The following is a 24375-nucleotide window of genomic DNA, read 5'->3' as shown; positions in this document are numbered from 1 at the left end:
GGAGTTTCTCGAGTTAAACTTTTAAAAAACACACACGCACACAGTACTGCTGTACTTTCAAGCCTCCCAAAATGGGTCAAATACTTGTCCCAAGTTGAGGGAGGTAACACGCGATTTAGGCGAGTATACTGTCAAAAACATAGTCAAATCATTTATTCTTCTGAAACACGACATGATCAATGCCAAAGTCTATTCTGATTCCCGCCAGTCAAAATGTCAAAACACAGGTTGCACATACAAAATACAATTACTTTTACATCAAATTAATTGAAGGCTGATTTTTTTCCCCCTCATTGTCAAGTCTGGGGCACCGTCTCTTTCTGATGAGATGATATTAGTACTGTTCGGCCATCATTAATAAAGTTAGGGCTGACCAGCCGGTGAAAGGGTGGCTTCCTTGACCTCTGCCAGTCAAGTCATTGTACTGCTCCCAGATATAACCGGTTTCAGTATACTGTCTGTAAACATTACTGATAATGTTAGTCCTGAGTTCCTCGTAGAGAGCAGCTGTCTGCTCCCGATATGGTCCCTGTGTGTTGCTATAATGGTGCAGGGCTCTCACGGCCAGGTAGTTGATATTGATCCACACCGGTCCTCTCCAGTAGGGAGCGTCGTGTTCCGTGTTTCGCTTCATGTACAACGGATCGGCTTTGGACAGAGAGCGCAGGCCGTAAGGTGTCCACAGCTTATTGGGATCTTTCATGGCTCTGAGAATGTGCTCCATTTTGGGTGAGTCTGGCTGAAGAACGCGCAGTAAGAAGGGGAACAAGCTGATGTAACCCAGAGCGTTGACATACTGGAGTTTGGGAGCCTTGCGAACCGAGCGAACGAGACGCGTGATGGGGAACTGGTGGCGGTGTTGTCCAGGGGGCAAGTACACCTTCTCCTGCTGCAAGGATACGTCCTGAGTGTGGTTGCCGTAGTCGCTGAAAGCGCCAAGTTGCTCGGACCAGTGGAGCTCGTTCAGCAGATTATTGTCCGTCAGAACTCGGTGGGTGAATGCGTAGTCCTGGTGAGGTTCGCCTAAAAGCTGAGCAATCTGAGCCATGATACCCGAGGACAGGGCCATCCAACAGTGCAGGTCGACGTGGCGTTCTTGCGCCGAAGGGTGCGAGGCCCGCGGGTAGTCATCCAGACCAGAGGTCAATGTCTTTGGATTGAGGAACAGATTGGAGTCCTTGTCACGCCCACGCCAGCGGTATGAGTTAGGCAGCGGCCCCGCCTGAGTGGTGTTGTACCACTCAAACCAGGTCTTGAGTCTGGGGTACAGTCGTCTGAGGAAATGCAGAGTTGGCTGCGACTCCACGCTGTCAGGATTTAATGACAACTGCTCAATTAGTTCCTGAAGTGCTAAAAAGAGGGTGGGCGGGTTTGCGTTTTCATTTCGCTGAACTACAAACTCAGCAGGGACCTTACTGTGAGCCTCATCTCCGAGGATTTGCTCACGGGGGATCCAGCCCTCTATGTTCATCAAGTCTATCCAGTGGGAGACGGCTTCTCTCGTCACCTGGGGGTCCCACTTACTCAGTAGCAGCTGGTGGAAGCCCTCATCCCAAAGAAAACCTCGGGGGAAGAAAGAGCGCGACGGGACGGCAGTAAATAACGCACCCTCGGAGTACAGCAGCGGGTATTCATTGTAGACGGACTGGACCACCGACTGGCCGTAGAAGTAGCCCATTCCGCCCAACATGTTGCTGAGCGCCGCCTTGCCGAACTTGACGTGCGCTCGGCTGTAGCCTTTACTCTCGAGCCCAAACGTTTTCTCAAACTTGGCATCGAACTCGGCCTTCCGCTTCTCTAGCTCCCGAGTCATAATTGGGCCGACCAGCTGGTCGTGGCGGCCGCGAAAGCTCGCTGACTCAAAGAGCACTTCCATTTGAAAGGGAGTCTGAACGGTGACCTGGTGCAGCACAAAGTCACCCTCTTTCCTAGCGTCGGGGGGGTTCTTCTGTTGGTTAGGGTGATATGGGGGTTTGTAGGCATCCACGGCAATGTAATGCCTCCTCTCGCCGGACGGCGGGCTGAAGACGAACCTGTGGTTCAGACTGTGCTTGACAATGTCAGTCAGCTTCTCCAAGCCGGGAGCGCGAGTCTGTAGGTAGTTGTAACTGAAACGGCAGGAAACTATTGATTAGATCCTTGCGTTTTCTCAGCATGGACCAGTGTTTTCCAACCTTTACTGAGCCAAGGCACACGACTCATATTGGAAGAATCTCAGGGCACCTCACCAAAGCCAAAATATGTTGCTAACAAAGATAGATGAATAAAAACATTATTTGTAGCAAATAAATAATTTGAGTGAAATTAGATCTCCCGTGGCAAACCTGGTGATTTCTCGTGGCGCAGTGCTTCAAGTGTTGTCACTGGTCAAACAATGGCTCAAGAGAATCCAGCAATAATCGGAAAAAAAAACTTTCTTGCAGCAGGGGTCCACTATATACTTTTGAATTGTTACAATATCATCATCCATCGATAGATGTCACATATCGCTTTGTTGCACTTGCACACTTTTCCAAGGTCTTATACTGCTTAATACTACAACATGAGCATGAGGACAAACATCATACCTGAAGAATATTGACATTTTGAGTGTGGGGATTTTTGTGAAAAAAATAAAAATAAAATTTCACACAAAATGAATTCTTGAACATAATCTTGGTTTTGTTCTGTTGAGCAGTTTTGTGCCATCTTTGCATGGTCATTTTTTTTGCAAGAGAGCCCTTTGCACTGGAAAAACAAAAGTCACAATATGTGGTTATTTTTGGATTGTTCAAACCGTTTGTTGTTGACGGCTGGATCGTTTATACACGCATTTAGCATGAAATATATTGAGATACTGTGACGTACATTGGTTCAATAGAAAAACAGACATAAGTACATATTTTACCCATGTTTAAAATTGCATTTTTGTCAGACATCTGTATGGGAAGTGCGTGGTACCCACCAGTAGGGCTGATAAAAAATGGTGTCCCTGTCCATCATTGAAGTTGCACATCCCTGTGTTAGATTATGCTATGATGCTTCTCTGTGGACTTCATTAAACGCTGAACAGATGTCGCTATTTGTCAACGGTGCGAGCAGCATCCAAAGACTCTGTTTTTAAACATAGGCCATTTCCACACCATCTTCTACCACTTTCACCGTTCAGGGTCATTTTCCTGGGCTTATTACACTGTTGGCTACATGAAAAGTCGGAGTACTTGCTCAAAAAAAAAAGGCTGATATACCTACTGTGTACTGCCATCAAGTGGTCGGAGCTATGAAACATCACTTCATGAATCATCATGGGAGGGATCCGATTCAACAGCTCATCATAACATACTTGGACCTTGCGTATACACTCCCATTGTAACACACAAGTGACCGGTCTCTAGTAAACCAATCAATAGGTTGCAGTACATCTGACAGATAGACAAACACTTATTTTGTGCTATTGTGTGGTCTAAGTTCTCCTTTGCAATTACCACTGATCCTACCTTGTGAATTCACGCTCTTACCTGGCATATTTAGGACTCGTCAAATCCCCGGTAACTGGTTTTCGGAACGTGATCTTGAAATTGCCAAGCTCTTCAGAGACACCTGTGATGGAGGCGAGGCGTTTTTTCTCCTCCACGTGAGCCTCCAGTGAGCCTTGGGTATCTGCCGCAGCATAGAACATCAGGGAGATGACTGGCGCCTTGGGGGAAGAGCTCTGATGGGTAAAAAAACCCAAAAAGACAATGATCAGTTCCTTCGTAGCGGTTGCTATGGAAACACTGTCACACATATAAGGTTTCTATTCACGTGTTGCTTAGCGGTGACCCTCCAGGTCCAGTCTCCACCGTGATCGCCTCCCACCCTCTTGACAAACTCGGTGGTCAGTGTGAAATTGTTATCCCGGATCTCCTGGACACCGAAGTTGAGCCCGTCGTGCATCAGCCAGCCGTAACCTTGCAAGCGATCTCCCTGCTCGCAGGTGTGCCTCAGGTTCACGTCCATGTCGGAAAACTGACTCATCCACATCATTCCTGATGGCGCAGACAAAGGAAGCATCGATGAATACACATACCAGTTTATCATCCATGAGTGAGATCTGCCAAATACGGATTCCGATCACATGGATTAGCTATATATTACTATTTATGGTGAGTGTTTATGGCTATATGATCTGGAAAAAAAAAGGAACCATACAGTTGCCTGAATTTAGACAAAAATATGTTTACTTTTTAAGACACTAAATACCCTTGATGGCACGATGCAGCAACTATACAGTCAAAAGGTTTACCGGTACTCAAATTTACCAGTTTTAGTAACACAATCTTTAACAGATTGAAATCCTCTCATCAGATCAAATAGTGCAAATAAAAATGAATAAAATGCCATAAAAGTCCCACACAGCAGACATGTTTGTTTGAATTTGTAGCTGCCAAGTGTGAAGGACGGAGTGGGTGGAAGTGTGGTTTGTGGTACACTGCATACAGGCTGGTCTCTAGTGGCTGCAGGCTGCAAGGTATCAGCTGCAGGTGATCGTATTTTTTTTTTGTGAAAGACACTGATCAACGTAAGACAATTGCGTACTTTTCCACGAAAATTGGACAATCGTGATCAGTGACTAGTCGATTGGAGTACCAGTAACACGCACACACATTCATACTATACACATACACAGTGCAAAAATGATTTTTATTTAATTTAAGAACAGGCCGGAGTTGAACCCACGACTTCTGGACTGTGAGGCAGACATGCTAACCAGTCACCTACCGTGCCACCCTGGAGTATGTTACAAAAAAATGTAAAGATTTTTGGAGGATTTATGGCATGCATGCAAAATAAACCAGGTCTCTATTAATTATCAGTGCAAATGAAGTGTGTTGATATTGGTACAACATCAATGTTTGTAATAATAATGTCACCTGTTACTATTTACTTGGAGGTTCTTGTAACAAGTTTTTACAGCTAAAAGTTCTCTGAAAACATAAACTATAGCATAAACCTAAAATGACTTGTCTATTTTAGAAACAATTATCTATTGGCCTGCCTATGCCTACCTGTCACAATTGACCTTGGACTCCGGGTTTTCATGCCAAAGTAGACCTGAGGCCTGTAGGAACCCCAGAACCTGTCCGGAGAGACCTGGGCACTGCTGGAATTGGCATCCAAGACGCGAGGCGATGGGTGCAACGTTACCACGCGCTTGGCTAGACTGGAGCGCATGTAAATGGCATAGAAGAACCAGATGAGGCTGACCACGCAGAGGCCGATGGAGATGTTGATAAAGAGTTTTCCAATGTCCACTTTCTCCTTCTTCTCCTTGCGGTGAAATGCAGGGGGCTTCTCATCTTTTCTTAAAAGTGGAGGGGCGGCATCTCCGGTCACGACCCTCTTTCGCTGCTTGCCCATTCTGCCCTTGTCAACCTGCACATGAGAGGAACGTGTGGCACTCAATGGCACGGATCCAACAGTGCAATCCATGATTTATTTATGTATTTACCAGAAGTGCTTTTGTATGTGCTCAGAGCAGAAGTTTCAGACTAAATCAAGCCCAAAAGCAAATTGTGATTTTTTTGAAATAAAAGAAAACAAAGGCAAGCCACTTCATACAATTGCAATACTTCATTTGCACAGCCCTCAATGGTCATTTTTTTCTAAATGAGAATGACAGAAAGTCACTTGAATTGCTAGCGAAAAGCTTACTTTCGAAAGCCAGGGGGCTTGCTGATCAGCAAACCACCACAAAAACGGTGCATAATTATAACTGATCATGAAAATTATGGCTAGAGATTTCGAAAATGTAAAACTGAATTTCTGGCAATATTGGGTTGGCTGCTCTGAAATTAGCAAGCACTGAATGACTTAAAACATCTTGTAATGGCGGTCTAATGTTGCGAATCATCATGGTGTCACCCAAACTGGCGAAAATCATAAAAGGTTCACTAATTACCATTCTAAAATGCGTCAATTACAACAACAAAAAAGCTGTAACGCTTGCAAATTCCTTATTACTCAAGATATCTGAGTATGTCATATTTATGTTGTGATTACTGATGGGTGTTTTCCAGGCCATTTCAAATTGAACAAATTTCTTCATTGGAATTGGAGCAATTTGAACATTTTATTCACATAACGAACTGTTGTCACGCTTTACTGGTTCACTTAGCTAATGCTTGGTTCGCGACCATTTGGGAGTTCTTGGTGTTTTGAAGGCGATAGTCAATTTGCATTCTCTGTATGAAAAGTGCCGCTATTAAAACTACGCACAAGAACCACTCTGCTCTCATCACACACGTCAGTCCGTTAATGCAACGTTGCATTCGCGCCTCTTGCTAGTCCTGCCTTGAGACTGACTTGCTCTTGTAGGGTCAGTAGTCACAAAAGTACACTGTTGAATCATTCAAAGATAATATAAAAGGTAGCTTGAGAGAATGTTCATTGATTGAACGGTTGCCCACCTGTCAAAAATGTTCAGTCTCGGCTACTCATTATCCGACGCTCGCTCGGCTCGCTACTTCCGCGTTTACGTCCCTGTTCGATGACGTGACTATCGCGCACTTGAATGTGACGTAATCGTCTTTTTTTTCCCCATACCTCTTGCGTAGAATAAAAATGTTAAAAATATAAAGATACCATTAATAATATAAATTAGAGCATATTAACTGTTCATTTAGTTATAAGCGGCTCAACAGAATCTTTTATATCCATATTATACAATGAAATTAATTCATACTAATTCAATTGCCTTTGTGTTTCTTCAATTTTAGCAACATAAAAAAAGAAATGACTGCCAAATAAGTGTTGGGTCATAATTAAGTTCAATTTAAATTTGTGCAAGGGAATAATAACATTTGGCTTAAGAGTAATGTAATCTAATTTTACATTTTGACTTCATTTTAAAAAGTGTAATTTACGAATTCTTACAGTAAATCTATCATTGCATTATATTTTTATTACTATGTTTTCAGGCTTAGTGTGGCCCATGGAGGACTTTACAAGAAACTGAAACAGCCCAGAAAAAAAGACTACACATTCTAGAAAAAAACTTATCTTTTTCCAATCCCCTGAGGCCATTTATTTGACTGGCAGAGGAGACTGGTGATAACTACTGGCAACAAATGTGATTAAGGTACATGTTTTCATGCACAGCTTATGCAGTACATACTGCTAGCAAGAACACAACAAAAAAAAACACAGAAACAAATATGTTGCCTTTTTTTAATGAACGAAATATTTTTTTTTATACATATTCAAACTTTGGTCAACATGTAAAACAGAAAATCATTGAAGTGTCAATGTTGAACGAAACCATCTCAGGAACAACTGAAAAGATATGTCCATTCATGGAAACGGCAAAGCAAGGCAAGAGCTGAAACACCCCAATAGCAGGTCCACTTCCCCTCTTTTTGCAGCTGTGAGTTTTTTTTTTTTTTTTGGTGGGGGGGGGGGGAAATAATGGTACAAAAGTTGAGACAACAGGGGTAGATAAACCCAAGAAACAATGACCATTCTTACAAAAACAACGACATCAGTGACGAAGATGAAGGGAACTGGCTTCACTTTGACCAAAGCTGCTGTCTGTGATGATGATGATGATGATGATTTGATGATATCTTCAGGAGAGGAGCTGAAAACTGCCAACATGTCCAGATGAAACATGGACACACAACTAGACCAGCGTGCCTCCTCCTGAGGGTCCTCTTCATCCGTCATTTTTAGTTTTTTATCTTGCCACCATCGCCTTCACTTACCATACGCTTGCGCCCTCTATTGGAGGAAATACAGAGACATGTTTGTGGAATGATACAAACTAAAGAGACATCACAGACGATGTATCCTCAATTTTAACTATAGGGAATCATGTAGACACTATAGTCCCTGAAATTAATATAGGAGTACCAGTGTATAGAAGTAAAATGTTAATCAAGGCCTTTATTTGCACAAATATGCAAATATGATTTTTTATTTTTTAATTAACTAACTAGTGCTTGACCAGGGCGGCACGGTGGATGACTGGTTAGAACGTCCGCCTCACAGTTCAGAGGTCGTGGGTTCGATCCCAGCTACGGCCTTCCTGTGTGGAGTTTGCATGTTCTCCCCGTGCCTGCGTGGGTTTCCTCCCACATTCCAAAAACATGCATGGTAAGTTGATTGGACACTCTAAATTGCCCCAAGTGTGATTGTTAGTGTGTGTGTGTGTGTATGTGTGTGTGGGGGTGTAGGGGTGTGGGGGTGTGCGTGTGTGTGTGTGTTTGTTTGTCTCTGTGTGCCCTGCGATTGGCTGGCAACAAGTTTGGGGTGTCCCCTGCCCGTTGCCCGATGATAGCTGGGATAGGCTCCAGCACGCCCGTGACCCTTGTGAGGACAAGCGGTATAGATAATGGATGGATGGATGGTGCTTGACCAATTAATCAGCCTTATTTAATCAGACGATATTAGCTCTTTTAAAATCGGCGCTCACTCTTCTTTTGCTAAATCAAAACTTCTAACCATATCGCCTGGACATTTTTGCATTATTTCCAACTCCTCCTGCCGCTCAAGTTTAGAAGGTCCGCCGCATAGTATAAAAATGAAGGTAGACTTCATAGGTACTGAACCAACCTGGAGGGACAGGCATCTCTTAGCTGCTTGTTGATGACAGACTCCTGATAGCAGAGGTCCACAAACGTCTCCATGATCGTGTGGGCATGCGGCACGTCAAGATTTATTTCGGGGAGCTCATCATAGACCCGCTGGAAGCCCTGCAGAGGCAAAAGTAAACAACCAAGTCAAAGCTAATAGGTAGTGGTCAATCACAGTTATCATTTTCACAGAAGACAAAGAGGCTCACCCTGTTCATCTGATCCACGGTGAGGTGGCCCGTTTTGAAGAGGGACTGCAGCAGCTTGATGATCATGGGACTGGCTTTGTCCCCTTTGGATTCCAGCACCATAACAACAGCCTGAAAACACAACACAAACTTTTGTGCTCAAGGGTCACATTTGATTTTTTAATTTAGATTTAAATCAGCGTTAAAAATGTGTTTAGGGACACACAATGTCATCTCTGATTAAAATTTGCCCAACCTATTTAGGTATCTGCCGCTATATTATATACACTGTAATTTTTCAATTATTGATGTTCCATTGTGCACAATAAATTCGAGTGTAGTCCTTAGCAGTGGATTACTAAAGTTCAGGACACATTAAACCACTGTTTCCTAAACTTTATTGAGCCAAGCCACACTTTTAACATTGGAAAAATCTCACACACACTACCAAAATAAACATGTCCAAAAAAGTAAACACACATATCTAACCGGTTGTGTACATTCCGCCATCAAATGGCATTTAATTGTTCTGCTTGTCACTATGAGTCACTGGCACAGACAGATGAACAAAGATAATTTATTTCTAATGAATAAATAATTTTCTGAAAAATTACATGCAATTGAATACTCTCCCACGGCACACCTCATGATCTCTTACAGTGAAATAATGTGCCACCCTAGTTGGGAATCGCTACATTAAAAACTTGACATTTTAGCTAATTTCGATATTTAAAGTATTTTCTGGTTGTATTCAAATAAGACAATAACTAACTTTGCAATAATAGAGTGTGCATTGTGTAACATTTCAAGTCATCACTATTCAAATTCAACATTTTACAAATTAATACTGAGGAACAGCCAGCTACAAACTGATCGTTCCAGAACTCGAGGGGGCGGGGACATTTATTTCTATAGACGCGCTGCCACACAATGTTCTTATTCATTTTGGATTGATCGCTAAGGACTCGTGCTCGATAATGAGAGTGTAGTCCCTGCCAAAAACAACAAACAGTCCTTGGCATAAAACTGAATGAAAGTATATTTTATTCCAATTTTTGTTTGGCACTTGGCAGGATGCAAGAGGATATTTCTATGTGCCCCTGTACGAACTAATCAAATCCAATATTGGCTGCATGACATTTTTTTCAGCTAGAATATGCAGGTTGCCATGTTGCGGTACCAACACACTATGAGTATAATTTGTCCAAAGTGAGTCGTATGCTTGACACCTCATAGACGAGCTCATGGTGGAAGTGGGGGACCTCCAGTTCTCGCAGGCAGCGCTCAGCTTCTGACACGTCGCCTGAGGTCAGGTACTCCTTCAGGAGAAGGTTCATCTAGGACAAAAATAAACACGCGATCAAAGTTGAAGAACTTTTAAGTTTGTGTGATGTTTCTTGAGGAATTTGCAGCAATTTCCTTTTGCATTCTTCTGTGAATGCTTGAGAGTAACAATTTGATATCGTTTGTTGCATGTTGATTTTTTTAGTGGGTTTTGTCATTAGTGAACTTTCACCCCACCGAGTTTCCTATGCAGGTCAGATCGCCATCGAAAACAAATTACGTGAGAGCCTATTGAACTATTATCCAGTAATACATGTCCACCAAGCTTTGACCGGCAAAAAGCTGCAATGTCAAATCAATCTAATGAGCAAACAATTTAGTGTGGAGACATTTTCAAGCCCCCCCGAAACGTGTTTTGGGTTATTATGGTGCTTTTCTATGTGGGCATAATGATAGAATATTAATAGATCTTGAAAACTATCATGATGCTTTAATATGAAAAAAAGACCTTTCAACTTGTTCCTCATAAACTAGGTTAGTCAAAGTCAATCACGGCGACAAGAGCCAATATGCCCAGTTGCCCGCTAAGCTTTGACCTATAAAGAGCTAAAGTGCCAAATAACTTATATAGTGAATACCAAGTGTTTCTGTCTGATTTTAAACATAAATAAAGTTTTATGACATTTTCAAACCCCAAATACATGCTTTTGGTCTCTCTCTCTCTGATATCTATCTATATCTATCTATAGATACATATATGTTGTTTAGAGGAAACATGATGAAAAGAATTATTGAAGAAATGATTCTAAAGGGAGGCCTGTGACCAAGTGATACAGCAAGAAAAGAGGAAAAAAAAAGCTATTCAGTGAGTTCCAAGACATACAGATATTTAAGTAAAGCAAGATGCGAGGAGGCCAGAAGCTTGAGGTTTACACAATGAGTGAGTGCGAACTGTCAAAGAGCTTTCCTTTGCACAAACATCACTCTCACTCTTGCATAACCTACCGTCGACTTCATGCGGCAACACCCAAATTCGCAGTACAGAAAATTCCACAGTACACAGCTCAAGCAGGAAGCCGTGAAAAAAAAAACAGCTCTGGTGTGCAGGTGTGTGTGTGTGTGTACCCCACCTACCCCCCCGTATTGAAACGGCACAAATCCCTGTGGGGAAGGCACTCCGTTGCTGGCAAAGCAACAACGCAGAGGCTACAACACCTTTTGCTTGTGTCGCAAAATGTCCACACCAGACCGTGGGCAGTCCGTACGCACACTCAAGTGTCACCCAGGACACAGAGGCCTCGCAACAGAGTTGGCAAACCAGGCTGGGCCCTAAGGCCCCACGAGACGGCTGACTTGTTCCATTGCCATGTCCCGCCCACTTACCGGACATGCCCCCCGCAACACACACATACACTTTTACAGTGTCACTAGTGTCTGCGTGCAAATTGGGAAACACAAACCACTTTATTCAGACTTGACAGCCTGCAAATTGCATTTAATTGGCATCCTGTTTGTGGTCATGGGGAGGTGGAGCCTACTTTGGTCATTAATAACTTTGGCAAGAGGTCTGGTACACCCTGGGCCGGTCGCCAGCCAATCACAAGACGCATATACACAGTGCTACCTTTACCTTGGGCATGTATTCTACAGCCTGCAAACTCATTCTTATGTATAGGTGAGGAATTTTTTGGCACCTATAGTGGAGACTGTGCAAGTGGATCTTCAAGTTGTAGCTACATAAGCACCATAACCAGTTACTGGGCTCATCGTACCTCTTTGATGAGATGTTTGACAGGTCTGAGGCCGCCGCCCACACCCCACACGTTGTCCAGACGCACCATCGCGCTCTTCAGGGACAGCAGCACGGCGGCGCGGTCCAAAGCCACTCTGACCAAAACCGAAAATAGAGTTAGAGCAGGAAAACAGCCTAAAAAAAAAGACCTGGTGTATTTTTCTTGCCCTATATAGAAAATCCCGCTAAACTATCTGCAAAAAAAAAAAAAAAATCTTCAGGTCAAAAAAAAAAAGTTTACCTGGCATGGTCACAGTCCACTTTGCCTTTGTAGCAGTCCAGGAATGACATGGGAAGGACGTGATCCGCTATGGCTCTGGCTATAAACTGGCCCAACATCTTGCATATGCAAGAGACAAATATAAAATAAGTCAAAGGCCAATAAAGCAGATGCACAGGCAGTCAAACAAAATTCAGAAATAGAGTAACTTTTTATGGGGGATATTGCACAATTAAACCTACAGAACCTTTTAACAATACAACTCCTCATTACGGAAATAAAACATTTTTAAATTAAGAAAAAAAAAATCACCTGTTTGTATTATTAAGTAATATGAAGAATTACTTTGCAAATTGGTGAAATTAAACAATAATCATAATTTGAGACTACTTATGATATTTTTGCAAAGTATATACATATTTGTTTTTACTTTTATTTATATTATTCAATACTATAAACCAAAAATGTTTTTGTAGCATGAGTACAGGAAATAACTCGTGCCTTCATGTGGTTCAAATGTGAGCTGATACTGCGGTCTGTATGTGATCATTGTTCCTCTCTTCTGTTCAAAGTCAGAGAAAGGCAAGCAAGGTGGTTGATGGAATGGAGAAAAAAAAAAAAGGCCAGGGTTAGGGTTAGCCTCTAGTTCTTCTACTATTACTCTTCCTTCTTTGTATTTTTCAGCAGTTTTGTTGCCCTACTAACACCAGTACTTGTGTTTTTCACACACAAAATCAAGGCTTAATTTATGGGTGTACCTGCGGGGCGTCGGGCGTGTCCAGTATGAGGTCCGGCAACTCTTTGAGCATCTTGTCGAAGGCCCGCGCCATGTCGCTTTGGGTGAGCAGCTTGACGGACAAGTCGGACAGCAAGCGGGAGGTGAGCTCTCGGTGGCTGGCTTTGCCTTCCAGGGACAGCGAGACGGCCACCGAGGAGAACTCGTACTTGTGGGGGCCCAAGTTGAGTTCCTTCAGCAGCATCTTGGTGCACATGCAATACTGTGTTAACCATACACTTGGACACAACATTAGGTACACCTGAAGAATCGGGCTTATACAAACATAATAGATCAGAGAGCTATTCATTTAACGCTCACTGACAGCCATTTTAGAGCCTTTTGATTTTTTTCCTCAAGACTCACAAGATATTGCGTTGATTATGTATTGTACTGTATACAGTATATACACCATATCTTCCAAATATTAGACTCTCTTTTCACCAAGAAAAAAAAACGCTTGATTCAGGTTCAACAAAATGCAGCTGCGAGTGGACTCACAAACTGGCCTGATCTCATCTAAAATGGTGCCGCGTGGTTGTGCGTCAGTAAAGTTGTATCCACACTTGAAATTGACAGTGGAACAGCTTCAGAACCACCGAGTCGTTTTTATTTTATGGGTTCATAACGGGCACCTCTAGCACAACACCTAACAGAGACTTAGAAATTGTCTTTCAATGTTTTTGGACAGATTAATAAAGAGACAATACTGTGTAAAATATTCAGGCCACCACTAGATTTGAAGTGTTACTTCAGTCAGGTTTTTAATAGGGTACAGAAATACAGGAAGTATGTTTACAGCAATGTATCATAACATAATTTCATTACCATTATTACTATTTCATTTATTTATTTTTATCTTTTGCATGGCAACGTACATTGCCTTAATCACAACGCTGATGATCACTTCATTAAGTTACACATAAAGTGCACATTTCTTCCTGATGCACTCAAATCAGATTTTTCACTAACCTGGACCTCTTTTGTGTCGCCATGTTCAAAGTATTCCTGGACGATTGGGTTGACCATTTTCCCCAATTCCCTCTCGTCCACCTCCGGAACAACTTTTGCATAAACTGTGTCTCCCTTTAAATCACAAAATGGTGCAATAGGTTAATACAGCAATATCTAAAAGAGACGCAATGCAACTACATGAATATCAGCTTCATTTTTCCAATGCGCACTTCAGCTGTGTAATATAGTTAATTATCATACAGTAGAAATACTTTCGAAGGAGTATGAGGGTCAAACTTAAAGGGAAAAAAATATATACATAAAGAATAATATGATTAAGTCACAAGTACATTATGGAGGGATTATTTTCTTAAAAATAATCAATAACAATAAGAATAAGTAAAAAAAAAAAAAAAGGATATACATAAATAAAATATATTATTAATCTATAAATTTAGTAGAACAGCCTTCCTCTCATAGTTTGTCCTGAACTGTCTGAACTCTTCCAAATTCAACCCTGACGTTTATCTTTACTACTTGGAATCTTCCCAAAGACAAGTGACCTTGTGTGTCAGGCAATCCCACTCAGCACACCGGCCATTTATTTGTAAGTATTGGTGTGTCCTACTTCCCCACTGACACTGTTCCGGTTCCACTGTGTTCCAACATCAAGGCTGAGATTACACTGATATCAATTTTTTTTTTTTTTTCTTTTTAACTACAGAAGCTCCATTCCCACTCTACTTTCTTTCACCACCAAGCTGAGCCCTCTGCTTGATAAGGAGGTTAAATATTAAAAGGTTCTGTTGATTAACATGTGACCCAGCCATCTGTATAAGAGAATCATATGACATAGGCTGGGGAAGGGGAAAAAAAAAAAAAGATACACCGATTTTTTTTCAGACCAAGTACAAGTACTTAGATTTGAATACTTGCCAATACAGAGGACTGATACTCGATCATATCATTCTATCTTCAAATTTTGATGAAAATACATTTTATTCTAATGAAATATAATCTAAACATAAACATAACTATGTTTGTGTTCAAATATTTGTTATTTAAAGGGGAAGTCAAGACAAAAATGTCCTTTATAATAATAGGGTCTGTTTAATGCCAAGTCCAAGTCAAGTCCAATTCTTTGACCCACAAGTCGAAGTCAAGTCCAAGTCCTTGGGTTCCAAGTCCAAGTCAAGTCTCAAGTCCCTGACCATGAGTCCAAATCAAAAGCTATAACAAATGACAGCTCTGCAGCAGCCTGTTGCCATGCTGATTGTTTGCGTGGTGTCGCATTTGCCTACTGTACATCATTAACACTGGACGTCGCTAGGGCGCACAGAAAAGTAGGGAAAGAGGACAACTTAGGAGCCAGCACCCGAGGCGCGCACACACACTATATAGACATTTGAAGTAAGGAGAGAAATTAAAAGCAAGCCACAGCATAGTACTGTTCGTACTGTTCACGAGTCCCAAAAGAAGAGTCCGAGTCAAGTCTCAAGGTTATAGTGGACAAGTCTAAGTCGAGTTGCAAGTCTAAAAAAATAGTGACTTAAGTCTCTCATGAGTCAGAGTCAGAGTTAAGAGTCCCTATCGCTATGTGCCCCCACTAGTCTAAACAAGGTATTCTGATTAATATTGAGTTTTTGGAATATGAATTACGCAGAAAAATATATTCCATGCACCCTCTCTAGTCTCAACACTATATTCTGATTACTATTTCATTTGTGGAATATGATTTAAGAAGAAAAAGCCACCAGTTTTTAATCCATCTCAGGGGGCTGCCATTTTGCCTGGTACTGCCACTTGCTGTTGACTGAAAATGACATCACAGAGTCTAAAGGCTCAGGTAAGGCTCAGCTGTTTTCTGGGTTTGGTCATGTGACGCTTGCCGTCTCAGCCCTTTGGCACTGTGATGTCATTTTCTGCTAACAGCAAGTGGCTACTAGTGTTGGGACTAGAGAGGGTGCATGGAACATATTGTAAAGAACTGTTTCGACTTGACTTCCCATTTAAAGGTTTATACTGCGACATCGATGCTATTTGTTAGCCTCTTAACTCATTCACTGCCAAGTATTTTCAGACCCTCTTTTACTCTAATGTTTAAAAAAAAAAGAAAAAAATATATACCTGTATATAAATAAATTCCTGGGATTTAATGGCTGGAATGTGAAAAGATAAGTAAATTTGTCAATGGCAGTGAATGAGTTAAATGCTGTTTTGCATTTTGTGTTAGCATTAAGCTAACGCTAGAGGACTTTTGCGACAAACCTATGATTTTGCTTCAATATACAACATGTATTTCTCATTTTGTGTTAGTTTTACTGTATAATTCAATTGGGAGTGGCAATAAATAGCTTGAAGTAACTCTTTTTGAAGAACACATTGTGTGAGTGACAGTGGCTCATCTTAATTCCATTCATTTGACTATTAGATTTATACGACATACACAAAATATTGGGACACCTTGCTACTGTGTTAGAATCACAAGTTCTCCTTTTTCAACTGGGGTGTAAGAGTCCCAAGACCTTTGCGGATATACTGTAGTCTAAATACATTCATTCATGCTAACCTGAGCAGATTCATCGTAGTTGGGATCCTGCAAATCAGGTTCCTCGTCTTCATAAACCATCCCAGCGGCACCCCAGACACCTTTACCGCCTGCTCCACCTGAGAAAAAACAAAACCAACCAATGAAACATGCTCAATGTTTCTGTGGTAAGTTACAGGAATAAAATGGTGTGTTAACAACATTGCAGGCAGAGGTGGGTGGTAATGTATTACAATTACTTCGCTACATTCAAGTCACTTTTTGGATGAATTCCACAGTGGTGCCTTGAGATACAAGTTAAAATAATTCCATGGCCACAATCATATCTTAAATTACTCTCATCTCAAATCATCTTTCCCCATTGATATGAATGGAAATGCCATTAAACCGGGTTCAGCCTCCAAATGTTTTTTTCCAATTAATGTTATGAGAAAAATTAATGTTATGAGAAAAACAGCACTCCATGATAATGTACTTTATAAAACCACACATTAATGACACAATTAAACACAAACAAAAAGAATTAAACGTTTTTTGTCACACTTTGTGTCAACTGAATGGCCATTGTGCTTCTGCCCACCTTGGCCTCCTGGGGGCAGTATAAGACAGAACATGGACGTTGGTAGAGTATTGACGTCACGCTCCTCTCCTTGCAGAGGATCAAGCATATATGCAAGGCTGCACATAAGCATTGCGCAACTGCGTGTGTGTACTGAAAATAATCATATGCGCGCCAGATTTCATTGCCTCAGTGCGCATTTGCGTTCCAAGAATATTGCAGCCACATGTCTGTGATTGCAGATCAGGGCCCCAAGTCGAAAAGGCCAAGTCAAGTTAGCAGCCAAAACTATTGCTTCCTCGGGTTAACTTCAGAATAAAAGAAAATTAAGCCACCGACGTCGATGTACAGTATTAGTTGTGACACTTTTATTTTGAAGTTGGCATTGGCATCTCAAGTTGCCATCTCACATCACTGTTTCACCATTGCAATGTAACCGCTGGCAAAAGGTGACTCCGTTTCCCCAATCAAAACGGATGCAGGGAGTCACATGACTGCATACAAAGTCTTTGCAGCCACACACAGGAGCAACATTTTCAAAGTGACTCATTTGTGTGAAGCGTGGCAGAAACAACAACAGAGGAAACGGTGTGTGATTTGCAACTAGAGGAGGCACAATAACACCTGGCATCACATACAGTCTATGATTACTTTAAACAACATGTGTGTGTGCGCACTCACACTCACACACACACGCACTTTATGGACACACTGAGCTGCCTTGTTCCTGTTTTTCTGTGTATTCTCTGCCTGGTGAACATATTGTGTAATTTAAGACCGTTTCTTGTGGCTAAATTGATCTTTTACTTTTAAAAATATGTAATTGCCGTTTTGGCAAAAGCGATATTGTTGGGTGTTTAACGTTCGTGCTCCGATTAAAAATAATAAATACTAAGTTATTCACTAGTTCATTTATACTGAAGCTTGTTTTCCACTGAAGAATTACTATTTCCTCAAGTAATTATCTGGAGGACAAATTTTTACTTTCGCTTGAGTCCATATTATTCTAAAGCAAAGTGCTCTTGAGTAAAGTTTTTGGCTATGCTACCCACCTCTGATTGCAGTCCATTAGAGGAATCTATGTTCTTATATATTTTCTACATAAAACAATTAGATTTAATACTATTATAAAATGCCAGTTTTTTTATTTATTAAGAATAATTTTAGTTAAAGTTTTGAAAGGATTTATTTTGGTCTTTTTTTTTATACCATGAAAAAAAGTCATTTTGAACTTGGGTGTGTAGACTTTTTATATTTACTGTATGTCATCACGTTGTGGCATAAACGGGGATTTTTTTTTTTGGGGGGGGGGGGGGGGAAATCCAGACATACTTGTTTTTTTAGTCAAACTGCAACCCAAGTATCTGATCCGAGAAGTACCTTTTTTTGGCAAACCTCTGCCTTTGCCCGTTCTGGATTTGCGGTCATTGGTGGCGACTTTGCCTTTTGGACTGTTGGAGTCCGCGCCGGCAGTGTCCCCCGACTCCGAGAGGGAATCGCTGGTGGAATTGCGGGATGATGATTTGCGCAGGCGCCGCTTGGCCTTGGCCTTGAGCCTGGCCTCGTGCAGGGCCTTCTCCTGAGGCGTCCAGTTGCCGTTCACCTCCGCCTCGTTCAGCTCGTCGTCGTCATCGGCGTAGGGACGCTCCGCCTCTTCTGGCTGGCCGTCGCGAGGAAACATCCCTGTGAGGGGACAGGACAGTGCAAATGTTAATGGAGTTGCCTGTATGGCGGCAGGGAGGCGTTCAACTGCCACATTTCAGTTAAACCATGGAGCGTGCAGATGGCACTGATAGTGATACTTGCTTATCCAGCTGCATGCTGCACTTACTGAAATAGTGGCCGACCTCTGTTCCAATTGAGGCTGCTGCCCACTTAATCACTGGGAGCCACTTGAATAAGCACCTCACCTCAAACCGACAGCTCCTTCAACCACTCACAACCCCCCGCCCCAAAAAACCCCCAGCAGATTTACATTAAAAGAATATCACAGAATAGCTGCACCTTTATATAAGCCGCATGGTTCAAAACCTAGGGAAAAAAGTAGCGGCTTACAGTCCAGAAAATACGGTAGTTGTTTTTAAATAGGATTTTTCAATATAGGTAGTTTTTATTTCGTTTTGACTTTTTTTTTTTTTTTTAAGTTTTAATTAGTTTTTAGATTGAGTTTGCTAGTTTTTTTCCCCAGAAATGTTTAGTTTTTGTTAAGTTTTTATCAATTTTTGTGGTAGTCTTAGTTTTGTCTTAGGTTTTGTTTTTTTTTCAACCTACATATGGAGCATTTGTTGATTTTCACTTTTCTGGGACTTTAAAACACCGTCTGTACAGGCCTACCGAATATTCTATGATGATTCAGTTTGTGCACTGCATACTGTACATGTACTGTGCACTAGCGTTTAGGTGGCTAACGTGCATATTGTGCAATTGTGGATTTTGAGGAATGACGGCATAAGTGTGAGTTGCAACAACAAGCGGGACTGGTGTGTTCCTGCAGGCGTGGGAGGAGGAGGGGTGGAAGAGCAAAGGGAGAACACATGGTAAAGAAATGCTGACGCCGTTTTTTTCGCATGTCGCTCCCGTCCTTGCACGGTCAGCTCGCAGCGGCCGACCTGACTACATATGGCATGCTAGTAGGTCACATGACTGACTCGGGCGCGCCTAGAGGGGGTAATGAATACTTATGCAGAGGCCCAAATGATAGTGTGGGCCCGTACTGAGCTATATATTACTGGGGGGTGGGAAGAAGTCCAGACCACAATAAAACTAAATCCAGACTCTCAGCTCTTACTAAATGAAATTTCATAGAAAGTCAACTGCATTTCACAGAATTGTAGTCCTAGGAACAGAATTAAAAAGAAAACAACATTGCCGAACCGACGACATAGCGCGTTTAACTCTTTACAGCCACACCCGATGCCTCTGAAGAGCATAAACATGCACATTCCCCTTCGCTTGTTCCTTCCCTCCGATATGTAGGTCACGCGGCCTGTCACTGGCTGTAAATTAGGACTCGAGCAACAGCCTTATGCCAAAACATGTGGCCAACCAATCAGGGTGCAGTGGAGAGATGCGGGGGAGGAAGAAGAAAAAGTTTTGCCTAAATGGGAGTTGCGCAACAAGTGTTCAAGTCAGGCAACTTCTGCAGCTGTTAAAAACTTTGTTGTTGTTACACTTAAACATAAATAGCCTAGAATGAGAATAGGCAACCTATAGCATGTGGACCTTATAGGGCAAGAATGTTTTATGGTGTCACACAGTAATGAAAACAAACTTTAAAATGCAATTGTCGAAATTATGAGTGGATGCATATGAATAGAAATGCTGTGGAATCGAGTAAATTGTTGAAATGTGGAAAAGTCGAATGTGAGGGTTAAAATTAAAATAGTTGAAACTTTTTTTCCTCAATATACGGTCATTTTCTTTTATCCTCAATATTGCAATTTAATGTGTGATTTTTTTTCCAAGGACCTCCTCCCATGTACTTTTTAACAAACACAAGCAATAAATTACTCTGCATTATGATAAATATCAGATTTATTAGAGAGAAATATTTTACACTAAAATAAAGGCAAATTAATTAATATGAAAGACAGTTTATCTACTTCATTAGAGTTGTTAACTTAAATGCTTTTAACCCACAGTCTTTTAATCGTTCACCAAAACAATGACAAAATTCTACCAGACAAGTGTGGTGTAAACATAACTCAACAAGTCATGAATCAGATTAGAACAATTATGCAAACAAATCTGTCGCTTTATCACTTCAACTTTTCATACGTTTTATGAAACAAGGATAGGTCAACGAGTGAACTTCACTTCTTTAGCATTGAACTTATTTAGACATACATAAAGCCGAAATATTATATATTAAAAATAAAGCCTACCGACTGACCAAAATGATGCCTTTGCAATTTGAAAGTTGCATTCTACTACATTGCGATGTTGATTTGAATTCCATTAATTGGTAGACCTCGTATGAATTGATTAAGAAAATCTTACCTATGGCTAGCCAGGGAGATAGTCAACACTGTTGACGTGTTTGCTTTTTTAAAGCGTTTAGAGTAGGGGCGCTGGTGAAAGGAGCAGAAGGTACACACACACACAGCTCCACTTTCAAATACCATACTACTAGTCGACTTGACTGTACGCTACAAAATTATGAGGAGCTCTTCTAACCGTGACGCATGCCCTACAGTTTAGACTCGTACAGTCAAGTGAGCTAATTCTACAACTGGTAAGCAAAACCGACACCTTCAGTACACATGCTACCTGGCCCGGATGCAAAGGCATTTATCATGCAGAAGGAAAAGTAGTCGCCATTAACTGAACACAATCCAATGTGGGGAAATAAAAGAACGGAACTGTGTTTTAATGCATGTATTAGGGATGAACTATTTTGAAGACTAAGATAATTGAGCTTTTTTTTTTCAACCTCAATGCAGTACTGCGATTGCTATTTTATATGTGATTTTTTCAAGGTAGTAGACCTTGATCTACTAACAAACACAAGCAATAAATAAATCTGTATTTCAATAAACATTATTAGATTTATTATAAATAAATGTTTTGGTATTGGTTTGGTTTATATCAAAATTATGGAAAAGAAACCATGACTTAATATGAAAGACAGTTTATTTACTTACTTCAATTTACTAAACACTTTGATTGCAGTATTTTAAGTGCTCACTGTGACAATTTGACAAATCTCTACCAAACAAGTGTGGCGGAAAATTCTACCAAACAAGTGTGGCGTAAACATAAATCAGTAAATCATAATCAGATTAAAGCCAACCGACAGACCGAAAGGAAGCTGGTTCAAACAACACACAAACACATACAAATTGCAGCCTTTGCAATTTGAAAATTGCATTCGACTACATTGCAATGTCGATTTGGAGTTCATTAATTGTTCAGCCCTACTATGTCTATGATGTTAAATGGCAAGGTGTGGTGTTTGTCATGGGTGTGGAGTTGTGTTTGAACTCCGCTTGGGTCATTTAAAGTGCACTTCAAATGGACATTATTAATGATGCCTCGATCCTTTAGGTGTCCATTTGAGATCCGGCATTTAATTACAACTGCCCCTTGTGGCACTGATATTTTCTTCATTCTCTTCTATTGTGTTTCTTTGTTCAAGTAGACAACTGCACCCAGTGATCAGGTAGACCGTCCAATAAATAATTTCAAGATATGCCAGCAATCAAGTCATGTTGCTGGAATTGACATTTTAAACTTTAATTAGGTCAAATTAATTGTTTCTTGCCCTTTTCTCACAAACTGGACAAGAGGATGCTATTGTGTGTCTTGTACATTAGCTTGGCTTAACATACATTATGAAAAAGAAGTGCTATATGGACTTGCTTCTGCACTATAGCAGACTATAACACACGTCTGTCCCAGAATTCGATATAGGTCAGTGTATTAAGAACATGCAGGGTTGACGCTACACCGGGGCTAGGGGGCGCTATAGCACAATCAAAAGTCTGTGTAGCCACAGTTAGGCCCCCCCCCCCCACCAGCAATTTCATTTCATATTCATCCATCAATCCACCCCAAAATATACTTATACATTGTTTTCTCAGCTCCCCTGTGTATCCGTCAAGCCCTACTTTAACACGGGATAGAAAAAAAGCCTGGAGCCGTGCCTGGGAACATGATTAATCTGTGTCTGATTAACCGCACAACCTGTTGGTTATGCTGCTAATAATACATTCCTGCAGTCTACGTAACATCTCAACGAACTGAAACACGGAGATTATATAAGCACTCCCTTTGGATAAGGCTACATTTCTGACGTCACGAGCACGCAACGTGACATGGTCAAGTCTTTGCACGACGTGAAGTGTGCATTAACTGCCTCGAAGACAACGACAGCGTTGTTTTAGATTTTGGAACACCGTGGCGCGAGTGCGTGTAGACATGTTTGTAAAGGCGGAAGGGAGCACTCCGAACTCGTCCAATCAGGAGGCGAGGACTTTTAAATACGAGGAAAATAGCCAAACAATGCGCGTGAAGCGACTCGGTGCGGGTACAAACATGAGTTGGAACGTAAAACGTGCAACAGTACGTCATCCTACAGCGTTGTGTGGAAGAGTGCTTGTGGTGGTGGTAGTTGGGTGTGGGGGGAGTCTACGGAGCACATGGTGCAGCATGCTAGCCGTGCAGCCCATCCCATGCATGGACAATAGTGGTCGGGCGGTCAGAGCATCGGCAGTAGGCCCCGGGGGAGTGGAGGTCGAACCCCCGACACAAGTACTGACTCACCGTCTGCCTGTTGAACCGAAGACCGAGCGTCCAATTCGGTCGCCATGGCGAGACTCGGCTGGATAAGTGGGATAACAATCCCCCCGCGCGGATTCTGTAGTCTATCTTCCTTCCTTAGTTCCACCAGGGCACAAAAAAACCCACCAAATCAAAATCGGGGAGCAGGAACTAGCTTGGCACTTATTAGTGGCTGTGGCGAGAACGACGCGAAAAGACGAGCAGGTGGACTCTTGAGGCCGAGCACATTTGAGCAGTAAGATAAACAAAGTCTGTTTTTAACTTGAAGAGCAGCGAGCGCGATCACGTGGGCGCGCCGAGGGTGGGGGCTGGGCCTGTTCGACCAATCACAAGCAGGAGAGGGGGGGTTGCTCTGTCGAAAAGAACGCACTAATATATCACTTTTACAGCCTGTGTTATTTTCAATACTGCACGTATACTACACCACCCACCCCCCTTAGTGTTGCACGATAACTGGCCTAGCGATTTAGAAATGTCTAAATTTCTCTAAAAATCAGAGTGGCAATTTAAAGTGGACTTTAACACGTGCGAGATGACGGTAAAGCACGTTCGTGACGTGTTGTTGTGGTTTGACTTCTCGCCAGCAGGTGGCAGCGTGAAATCAATTTGGGTCGTGTCGATGGTGTTGCTTCTCTTGGTAAACTCACGGCCCGCGGTCCAAATATGGACCCTTACGTTCTTTCATACAGTGTAATGAGCAGAGCTGGGCATTTTACTAAAAATTGAGCGTCCGTTATTCGTCATACGTCTTCAGCGTGGGTACCCTTCCATCGTCCGTCTTTCGCCCTTTTTTTTCCGGGGGGGAAAAAAAAAAGAGTACCCATCTATAGGCCGGTCCGCCTCTATTTTGAAACGGGCGTCCGTCAGTGACTGTGATGAAACCCTCATTATGAAAGAATATATGATTACATTAATTGTCAATAATAAAATAAATGAAAATTATAATTCATTCATGCTTTTTGTTGTAAAGGTGATACTGATACAGAGATTAAAGTATATATTCATCTTTAATCTTTGTTAATAGAGTTTTATTCATTGCACTCCTGTGTATCAGGAATTGTTACCAGTTTATGCGCTTGTCAATCGTGACACTTGAATAAATGTCAAATGGCACTTAAGTTAAAACTTTGGAAACTTTTTAATGTATGTAAGTATTGCAATACATATCGGATTGCAGCCGCA

At 41.7% G+C, this 24375-nt stretch overlaps 2 protein-coding genes across 2 annotated transcripts; both read right to left on the bottom strand.

Moving 5' to 3' along the window:
• Positions 1–138: 138 nt before the first annotated feature.
• Positions 139–6558, bottom strand: mogs (mannosyl-oligosaccharide glucosidase). The gene is made up of 5 exons (XM_086034372.1): positions 6429–6558; positions 5028–5394; positions 3784–4007; positions 3498–3691; positions 139–2108 (listed from the first exon to the last, which is right to left on the bottom strand). The coding sequence occupies exons 2-5, from the start codon at positions 5377–5379 to the stop codon at positions 335–337; spliced, it is 2544 nt and encodes an 847-aa protein (XP_085890498.1). The 5' UTR covers positions 5380–5394; positions 6429–6558; the 3' UTR covers positions 139–334.
• A 616-nt stretch (positions 6559–7174) lies between these two features.
• On the bottom strand, positions 7175–23526 carry pdcd4a (programmed cell death 4a). The gene is made up of 11 exons (XM_086034229.1): positions 23176–23526; positions 18292–18594; positions 16374–16471; positions 13823–13936; positions 12834–13055; positions 12097–12194; positions 11836–11950; positions 10009–10116; positions 8801–8911; positions 8572–8711; positions 7175–7737 (listed from the first exon to the last, which is right to left on the bottom strand). The coding sequence occupies exons 1-11, from the start codon at positions 23219–23221 to the stop codon at positions 7686–7688; spliced, it is 1407 nt and encodes a 468-aa protein (XP_085890355.1). The 5' UTR covers positions 23222–23526; the 3' UTR covers positions 7175–7685.
• Between the last annotated feature and the right edge of the window lie 849 nt (positions 23527–24375).

Source organism: Filicampus tigris, chromosome 6 (assembly GCF_054856515.1).
Source record: "Filicampus tigris isolate MCC_2025a chromosome 6, RoL_Ftig_1.0, whole genome shotgun sequence".
In the NCBI taxonomy this organism is placed as follows: domain Eukaryota; kingdom Metazoa; phylum Chordata; class Actinopteri; order Syngnathiformes; family Syngnathidae; genus Filicampus; species Filicampus tigris.
Note: the sequence above shows the minus strand (reverse complement) of the source record. Positions and strands in the feature narration are given on the sequence as shown.